At 51.2% G+C, this 10274-nt stretch overlaps 1 protein-coding gene across 1 annotated transcript; it reads left to right on the top strand.

Annotated features, from left to right (window-relative positions):
- Nucleotides 1-10145: 10145 nt before the first annotated feature.
- CHC_T00003239001 (hypothetical protein) lies at nt 10146-10274 on the top strand. The gene has a single exon (XM_005714660.1). The coding sequence runs from the start codon at nt 10146-10148 to the stop codon at nt 10272-10274; it is 129 nt and encodes a 42-aa protein (XP_005714717.1).

The raw sequence follows: 10274 nt of genomic DNA, 5'->3' as shown, positions 1-10274 counted from the left end.
ATGACGGCCACAAAATTTCGCGCGATGGAGGAGCCCTTTTCGAGCCCCCTCATGTACGCCGAGAGATCTACGTTTTCGTTGGAACGAGCCGAAACGGACACCGACAAGTTCTTTTTTCTTTTACATTTATGCCTTGCCTTCAATATTTGTTGGACCCCCCCTTTACAGTGCCCCGTACATTAACTTCAAGGATCCACAGAAGATCCATTAGAGATTCCGCTGCCACACATCGACCACACGAGGGCACGGATAAGGGCCTCCGAGGTACGTAAACGATGTTTTAGCCCGTATGGACACCAAAAACCATCCCTTACAGCCCCTGGGAAATGGCTACTGTAAGATTATTTCATTCCCCCACATTGCCTTATGTAGGGTTGTTGATCATATGAATTGCACTGTCGGAATGAATGCGACAGGTACCTCTGTCGGGTGCTGATAGAGGCGATAGTCTAATTGATTTATTGAACCTAAGCTCGAAAGGGCGGCTACCATGACTACATATACTGTAGTCACGAGAGAGTAAAACTCGAGGGGAAGACAGAGGATCCTCGACGGCATTAGTGCCGAATAACCGAGCTTCTATCGTTTAGCCAGGACATCCTCTCCACTGCGTTGCGAGAGGCCCTTCTACCATCCTACAATCATGGACAGCAAAGCTGCCCCGAAGGGCACATCCACAGTTATGGGCCCAGAGGATGACTTGGCTCCGACAAGTATCCTCGTCCCTCCGAAATTGAACACCACGACCGATAAGCAACAATGGCGCGAGGCCGTACGCAACTGGGCGCTCAACCTGCAGATATGCACCAAAGGTGGCGACAATCGTGCGAAGGGAGCCGCCGCTTGCATTGGCCTGTCACTTTACCGTTCCCTATAATTTAACAAGAAAGAACTTGTGAAAAAAGCTATAAGGACCGGGAAACTCGTCCTGGTTCCTCGGGACAACAGCCAAGCCGGCGATCAGAACTCAATTCTGGAGAAAATACTCAACATTGTCGCAAAAGACTCCGCCATCGACACCATCTAGAGAATGGTCAGGTTCAACAAGGAAATACACGGCTGTGCGCGTTCCAAAGACGAGACGATCAGCGCCTACGTGGAACGCTTCAGCGGACCGACGCAGGCATACCTCAATGTAGTCATCGCCAAATTAGATGGCGCCGACAGCCTGACCCTTGCCATTGTGGTACTCGTCAACGACAGAGTATCCACACAAACGGTTACCAATCTGGTGAGCTCACTCGTCAGCACCGCGAAAATCGCTGAGGAACACCGACTTCCGAAGTCACGCTCACCGAGGGGAGAATCGCCACCGTTCTAAGAATACTTCAGCGCATGAAGACCGCCGTCGACTACGACAAGACCCTGGACAAAAACCGAGTCGATGTCAAGGATAACATCGCCGAATGTGTCGATGCCCTCAAATCCACGACCATAGCCCGCAAAGGAGGGAACTCAGACTGTGAACTGACGTACTTTGTCAGATTACAGGACGCCGTGACGGCTCTTGGGGAAGCGGGTCTAGAAGAGAAAGATCTCGACAACTTGCAGAAAAGGGAAAAACATCAGAAACCGACGACGGGCGCCATGATGGGCACCACAGGGTACAAGCCACCCTTCCGCGGTTACAAAAGGAAACGTGGACATTGGCGCGTCCGCAAACAGCAAGAGTATCAGACCGAGAGCGACTCTGAATCAAAAGGTAAGAACCTACGAGAGACGATTAAGAAATATCGTAAAAGAAGCGAACTTCCTAAACGTAAAACGCAGGTTGAGTTCGACGAGACCAAGGTCCAGGAGGGCCAAGACAAGTCTAGGTACGATAAGAATACCCAGAATTTTCAGTAAAGGGGTCGTCATCTTCCCCCAAATGATCCGAATCGTATCATCAACCCAGGTAATCCTACCTCTACAGGGGGGATCTATTCCGCTGCTCGACTCTGTGATATACCCAATACGGTACATTTGTTTCGGAGCCGTTGAGCAATACAAACGTGGTTGGGGACACAAGTGTAGCAATCCTGAAGATGTTGTGTGTACATGGACTCTGTACATGCAAGGCCTTAACAACCAAACTACAGCTCTCACGTTTGACCTTGTCTAGGATGACTCGCCAATCACACTCGGCATGGATGTTTCACAACACTCCGTAATTAACTTCTCGTCAGAGTACCCTACCATGACAATCACACATCCATCTGACAAGTGTCCCCGAGTAATCTCTATCTACATAGAAGGAGCATCCATGTTCCAAACTCTCGGGAGGATTCTAATAGTTCCGATGGCTCATGTTGTCGTCGAAAGGGGCCTTGTGCTTCGCGTGCGCTGCTCTCTGTACGATCAGAGAGCGGGATTGCCGCGCGGGCAAAAGGGGGGGAAAGAATAGTATGAGAAGGGAAGTAGAGGGGGGGTTGAGTGATCCGGCGTTGCGCCTTCAAGGGTGAGAACGGGCTCCGGGTTGTGCCTTCGCAGACTAGAGTAGCGTAGAGTTGCTTGCTCGAGTTGTTTATTGTCCTCCCTACGGGCGTGGGAAGTGCGGACGGACGTGCGCGTAGTACATATAGGTGCATGTAAGCTTGCCGTCTGCCGGGACGGTAAGCTTGCAGCCCATGTTCTGTAAGCACGTGCTCGTAGACCTAGTTTGTAAGTACGCCGTACAGTATATATGCGCGTGCGCGACAGTCCCTCCCATGGGCGTCGGACCTTCCGTAGTTGACACGAGATGGCGCCACAGCGGAAGCGGAAGCGCAGGGGGGGTCGACGCCGTAGTCTTCGAGAACACGAACAAGCGCCACACCAGCAAGCGTCCCGCGCACAGGCGTCCCCGGCACAAGCATCCCACGTTTCTACGCCTCGCGTCTCACCACCGCGCGTCTCATCGCCTCGCGTCGTGTCGCCTCGCGTCGTGACGCCTGGCGTTGTGTCGTCTGGCGACCCGTGGGTTCGCGCTCCGTCTCTACCGCTGTCGGACAAGTATTCCTGGCTGCACTCGACGCCTTCGCTTCGTCGCGGTCTTCGTTGTCTTCGCGCGCTGTGTCTCTGCGATCTCCGTCGTCGCGAGCTTCATCATCATCCCGCGCCTTATCATCTCGAAGTGCTGCGTCCCGCGCAGCATCGCTGCGCGGTGACGCACCTTCGACCCCGCTGAGCGAGGCTTCCACGGCAGTTAGGGCGGCGGAACCTCTACCCAGGATTGAGCTGCAGGACGGCTCTCCTGTGGTACAGAGTGCCCGCATGGAGTGGCAAAACCGACTGCCGTGTATGAGGCCGCGGGGAGGTGGTTGGTAGAGGCCATGGCGGTGGGTTAAGGAGAAACTGCTAGTGGCGGGGCAGAGAGATGCCGGGCGTGCCGCATGCCAGTGCACAGGGCACTGCTCCGATGGAGGCCTTCCACGCCGTGGATTGGGACGCTAGAATCTTCGAAGGGGTTGGCGAAGGTGCGCTAACCTTGCAGACGTACCCGTTGCTGGGGTCGCGGGCTGCAGAGCGAAGCCAACCCTGGCCGCCATGCGTCGTGTCAGCCAGACGTAGGGCTGCGTCAAGGCAGCTTCCGGAGGAGGACGTTGCCAGGCACGTCCTTGTGTTCCTGCGGCGGAACCGGGGCGTGGTGGCCCGGGTGTCTGGGATTGGCGCACGTGAGGGAGTGGCTTGGCGCTCGTTGAGCCGACGCCATCTCCCGGGGCAGCCGAGGTGCAATTCCCGAACGCACGACTGTGTGAAGGCGGCCGCCATAAACGCTGCGTTCGCCTGCCGTGGGCTCGTAGCAGCGGAAGCGTTGGGGCAAGTGCTAAAGAAGGAGTCGCGGATATTACACAACTTCAGGGAGCTAGGAGTACTCTTTCAAAGGGCGCAAGAATCGGTGACAGGCTGTCGCGTGGTGCGTGACGAGGAGGTTTAGAGGGCCATCCAGGACTGCGAATGGATAGTACCCTTTCGTGTACTTGCAGCCAGGCGCACAGGAGTCTTCATCGTGCGGATTCTCGAAGAGAAGCGGGTGGATCACGCCATCGTGGTGGATGCTCACAATGGGGTCATGATTGATTCCGAGAAACGAACGGCACTTGTGCTCTCAGTTGACAATCTTGCTAGATGGGGAGGTGACAGTGCAAAGAAGCTACGAGTGGTAGAGGTACGAGAGATAAGGGGTAGGAAAGGGAAATAAAGCGAGCTGCTACGAAGGAGAGGGAATGGCGTTTGGACTTAGTTGCGAATGATCCACTGCTCAGGGTGAATCGAGAGCATGCCCGTAGATACAGCGGCTTGTAGAACAGCTTGACACATCGATTTGGTCAAGCCGTCGGAGATGTTACTCGCGCTACGAATAAACCCAAGGTCTGAAATAACCTTATCGCGGAAACCTTTTCGCGCAGCTGCGATATCCAACATCGTGCGCTTCTCTGACGTCGTAGAACCCTTCGAAATCACATCAAAGAGGGACTTAGAATCCGTGAGCAGCTGGACCGGGATGCGACGGCCATAGATCTCGCCGAGCTCAGAGGCAAGAGTGGCAGCGATGTCGAACAGTTCACTGAAGGCGATGACCTCTCCCGCCATGGCAGAGCAGACAACCCGTTTGGACTTGTACGACTTGAAGCTGATCGGAACGGAGCGGCCGTGGCCATCAGCAGGGAAGCAAATATGGCCAAGCTGCGTGGACAGGTCGTGGTTGTTGGCGAAGGAGGCGTCGGCGATGCAGACGACGCGAAGGGACTCTTGATCAAGGGTGGCGATCTTGAGGGAGACGCGGTGGTCCGTGGCGTATCGTGTCGCTATTTTGAGACGGCGAACAATCGCAGGCTGCTCGGCAAGGAAGCGGTTATCAGTGACCTGTGCAAGTTGAGAGATCTCAAACTGGCAGTCCGGGCGGGTGTTGGTGAGCCACGCAAGTCTCATGCGCATCGACCGGAACTCTGAGAAGGACGCGTCGAGATGGAGCCGCTCCAGCTTCTGCAGATAGAAGTGCTGGTTCTGTTCCAGGCATCCATCTTTGCCGCGCGCTAGCGAGAAACCAGAGAAGGTGGAAGGGATGTGCTCGTCCTCGCCCACCTGGAAGCGCTCGCTGGTCTTTTTTGCCAGTTGACGGAAGCCAGGAGAGCCGGCGCGTAGCAGGTCGTCAACGTATCCGCCGCTAAGGCCCATGAGGAGACCATTTGACATGATCATGTAGAGAGCCGGGTCAGACCGAAACGGGGTCATGCCCAAGTCATGTCGATGGTGCTCGTCTAGGGTCTTGTGCCAGAGGTCTCCGGCGTCACAGAGGCCGTACAGGCGTTTGAGCAGCTTGAGACACAGTTCGGGTTGTAGCTCGAACTCAGGGACGGGCTTGGTGATGAAGAGCACTATAGAAAGCGGTTCGGCGGACTGGAGGTATGCTTGGCGGACATCAGAAGACCAGATGTCGAAGCTGTGAATCGAAGCGAGGGCAACTTGCCCTAGTACAGTGGCGCTCAGGAGGGGGATATGTAGTGCAATAATGGGCTCTACAGGGGGGTGGAACGAAAGGAAACCAATAAGGTATGAGAAAGTAGTCCGGATTGGGGGACACACGTGTGAATATTTGCACAGTATTATTTTAATTATTTGTTTTAATTTAGTTACCAATTATTTAGGTGACATTAGATTAGATTTAGGATCTAGCACCCCGAGCTACTGTAGTGGCTTCGGCGGGGCGATATGTAACTTAGCCCATTGACCACCAAGTCAGTAAAGGTAACCCGAGTTGCCAGAGTATGATATCGCCTTGGTCGAAGTCCGTCTTTTACAAGACATTCCCATCTACTTTAGCCTACGGTATCCTTTGCGCTCGGGGGTCCCCTTTTTCCTTCTCAATTTTCCTTTATTTCCCTATCCTAATTTCCCTTAATCTTGAGTTGGTCCCACCTTGCAGGATTGCGATCCGCAACGTGACGTCATTAGCCATCGGGCTTCTGTGTTGGTGCACTAGTGGTGCTTTTCTCAGAGTTGGTTCCATCAGAGTTGGTTGCGACCGATCCGGTGTTGGTGCTTCTTGCCATCGGGCAGCATGAAAGTGTAGCGCTGCTATTGTGACCTTATACCGTTGGGCTACGTTGCGACGTTCCCGTCGAAGACTTTATCAAGGGTATAAGGTGTACAAGGCGCTCTACGAGCATTGGATTTACGACCCATCGGACCAGGTTTACCTAGACACCCCTCCGAACGCGTCGAGCAGTTGCCTTTACAAGGCTCTACCACCATTTACCGATCCCGGGCTGGGGCCTTCTCGTTGCCCCCCTATCAGGGATTCGAGCTACTGCGGGCCGCAAACCCGCTTAAAGAGGACAGGGAGCTTCGAACACTCCGTAGCGCTGTGCCGTTGGCAGTTGTTGTTGTTGTTGTTTGTGTAGGACCGCCGGACCTTGGTCTCTGCCTGACAGGCGCACTGCACGACAGTCACAATGACCAGACCGACTCGCCTTGACCGCTGTTTGACTGTTCCTACGACGAAAGCGGCCCTGAGGCAATTCGCAACAGGACCATCTTCCTCCCCCAAACCTTTGAGCTGCTTTGGAATAACGTATCGGATTTTATCACTCAGACCTACAATGTTGGACGTGGACAGAAGTCGAAGGTCTCCAGAAAAGATGCACTTTTTGTTACTATCACAGTGCTGAAACACGGAGGTCAGTGGAACATGTTGGCGAGAGTGCTCGATATGAAGGGTCCCACATTTGAGCAATTGGTCACACGATTTGTGCATTTGATTTCAGAATTTGTATTCGCCTGCTTTGTGGAGAAGGTCGGCGAGATGCATAAAATGGCAGATCTTCAAAAAGCGCAGCAAAATTTTAAGTCGTTCCCAGAAGCTCGTTATGCGACAGACGTTACTTTTCAGCAAGAATTCAGACCTAGTGGAAGTATTAAGGAAGGAAAACGTTATTTCAGTGGAAAACACAAGCTTTACGGATATAAAGTGGAAGTTTCTGTCATGCCGAATGGTCTTGCCCTTGGCATGACTGCGCATTACCCTGGTTCAGTTTCCGATTTTGAAATAATACAGTGCAACCGTGACTGGCATTTGAAAGAATTGTCCAAAAGTGGACCTGAGAGAGAGTTGGATGATTTGGGGAAGCTGAGTGTGGAGTATCCACAAATGTGGGCAGCTCTTATGGGCAAAGGATACCAAGGAGTGCACGAAATACTGAGAGGGGTGACGCCTTCGAAGAAGCCGAGAAATGGGACGCTTTATCTTCGTGATGAAAGATACGAAAGATACAACCGCAAGCTCGCGAGCGACCGAATCATCATGGAAAGTTTTTTGGTAGGCTGTGTGGGCTGTGGAAGTGTCTGTCCCGAAAGTGGAGATGGGGAGAGACAATAGACGATGACTACTTCCGCCTAGGTGTTGCCCTCACAAATTGTCACATCAAATGGCAGCCTCTGCGGGCGACGGATCAAAAGCGATTTACGCGCATTCGCAATCGCATGAATCAGATTGAGGAGATTACTATTGAGAAAAGGCGTAGGGTGTTGCAGAGGTACAGGGAAAGGCGCAAGCCACGTGTGAACCATCGCTTCCGATTCACGCAGTACGATTCCGAGATTCCTAATTTTGAATAAAGAAGTCCTCAAATACTGGGCCATGGAGTTGATATTCTGATTGTATGAGGCCCTACAGTAGTCCAACAACTTTTTTGTTTTCACCCAATATCTCAGAGGTGGTTTGGCCTGCGCATAGCTGGTTTTTTTTCAGAAGTGACTAGCCGTTCTCGAGATGACTGTCGTGTCGCGCATACATCGGCTATGTTGGTTGTTGATCCACTGTAGCAGTTTCCGGAATGGAACTCACAATTTATAATTGCTTTCAAAATTATATGGGTCGGAACAGTAGGTCTGCGAGTCAGATGTTCAGCTCGTCATCTTAGGCCTCTCATATGCGAAAATCGTTGATCTTTTCGGAAGGCATGTGATCTTTGCATACTGGGGTAAATTAAATCGAGATGTAACGCAACGCATGCAGGAAAACGGTCTTTTTACTCAAATGTCGTTCATCACTCCAGGTACAGACTATCAACGTAATGGCTCAGAAAAATTTCAATCGCTGACCTCCTCCTCCTCGTCATCAAACAGAGCACTTACCCCCTCTTTTTCTTCCCTCATTCGCAACGTGCGTTCCATTGCACGCTTCGTACGCTTTCGATACGAGGCCTGAGCACGTTTGCGCTTATTCACGCCCGTTTGTGCTATATCGTGCAAACGTTTCAAATAACGTTCATACGTTATACCATCACTGTCTCGCAACGGATGACATCTGATATGTACATTAGTCAATGCCATCGTCAAACGAAATATGTCGTCGAACCAATCCTCAGCCCAGCGATATTTGTTAGCCACTACTGCCCACAGCGTGCTCTGTCTTCCAAAATAATTCTCAACTATAATTAGATCAGCCGACTTAGCCTCGTTCTCTCTCTTGTCCGAAATGCTCAACATGCCTCCCTGTGGTTTCTTCTTGCGAATAACGCTTCTTATTTCACCTTCGATTCCCACGTAGCCTTTGTCCAGTAGCACGCCCCAGCTTTCTGCATGCAAGTCAGCCCCGTTTCCGATGTCGATGATTGTCTTCTCCTCCTCCGATTTTCCAGACAATCAGCATGAAAGCCGATCATATCTCTCATTATCTCAATGTCACTAATAGATCCTGGATGATGCCGACCTGATCCAATCGCTAAACCATTAGAAAGAACCGATACTTCAACCTTGTATCCGTACAATTTATGCTTGCCGGAAAAATACTTTTTCGATTCCTCAAGCGAGCCATCGGGACGAAAACTCTGGATAAACGTAACGTCATTTGCGTAACGACATATCTTGTAATTTTTGAAAGTTTTCTTCTCTGATATGAGCCTGGTCATCGAGTACTGGCGCTCGTAGAATGTGACAAACTTGGAGTAAGCATGTTTCGAAAGCATTTTGATCATCTTGGTCACTCTTTTTTCGAACGTCGGTGCCTTCATTCCAAAAAGATATGCTATCATGTCCCATTTGCTTCCATATTTCAGTACGGTAACCGTCATAAAAAGCAAATCCTTGGCATGAATGGGCGATTTGCTTCCTCGTCCAGTGTTATAGTTTTGGCGTACGTGTTCGGCCACATTGTTCCAAATAGACATGAACCCATTCAGAGTAAAATTTGTCATGTCCATGATGGCTTGATTGCCGTTCTCTACGAAAAATTTGTCAATGATGGGAGAGTCACTTTCATGCCCGTCCTCACTCCCTGAAAGGCTACCGAGCTCGTCAAAAATTTCGAGTTCCTCTTGCCGTAGTGCGGCCTGTTCTCCAAGTATCTCGAGTGCAGCAGCGGGATCGGCGCTCTTGAGTGAGCGTGTCATGACAGGCGATCGCGATGGATAAGCAGAGCGGAGGGTTGGATGGGATTCTGTGTGAAGACGCGTTCAGAAGTCTCAAGTGCGGAAGAGCAGACAGCGCATGAACTTTCGTGTGATCCGTAGATGGGCGCCAATTGTTCCATGGTAAGATAGAATTGTGTGCGCACACCATCGCCGAGTAGCGTTTGCTCTGTTTCGCGCGAAAATGCAGAGACTTCCGATGAGATTGTGTCTTTTCGTTCAATGGGGACCAACGCGGAGGATGAACACTCTGATGTAGAGGGACAGTTCTGCTGTCAGCTTTGTTGTGTCCTAATTAAAGATTATTGAATTATGATATTCCCCTGCAACTCTGTAATTTCGATGTCAATCTGTAACAAACCGCTTTGATTTCGAAAACAACTGCTTATGTGAAAGGATTCACCATAACTGATCCCCACGCCTAGTATAATCCGCTACTAGTACCCACAGATGCATGAAAAAGAAGATGCATGAAAAAGAAGATGCAGGTGGTGAAAAAGAAGATGCATAAAAAAGAAGATGCATAAAAAAGAAGATGCATGAAATCCGTACTGTGTGCCGCGGAAAGAAGATACAGGGGGGACGCCCATTAGTGCCACTTTTACTAATGCCACCCTCCCACTAATGCCGGCCAGACGCACAAACACAAAAAGTGCCATGTGTCTGAGGGCCAGTTCTAACAAAGGACTTTCCTCTCGTTTTTCCTTTCCCTCGCCCCGTTTTTATTGAGTTCTTCACTAAAATCGGAGGCACATTGCTGTAGTTTTTACTGTAATGCCATCCCATAGTTCCACTCCTCGGAAATGGAACAGAGTCTGGACGGTCTGCAGATCCATGCAGCATGGAAGGTACAGCAACGCCTCCTCGCGCATGCACATGGCCCAGTCTGAGGGCCTTTCTTAA

The sequence above is a fragment of the Chondrus crispus genome, genomic scaffold, assembly GCF_000350225.1.
Source record: "Chondrus crispus Stackhouse genomic scaffold, scaffold_180, whole genome shotgun sequence".
NCBI lineage: Eukaryota > Rhodophyta > Florideophyceae > Gigartinales > Gigartinaceae > Chondrus > Chondrus crispus.
This window is presented reverse-complemented; position numbering and strand designations above follow the sequence as displayed.

Excerpts from the sequence above, each read along its gene's own strand:
- CHC_T00003239001 (XM_005714660.1), top strand. The coding sequence starts at position 10,146 with ATGCCATCCCATAGTTCCACTCCTCGGAAATGGAACAGAGTCTGGACG.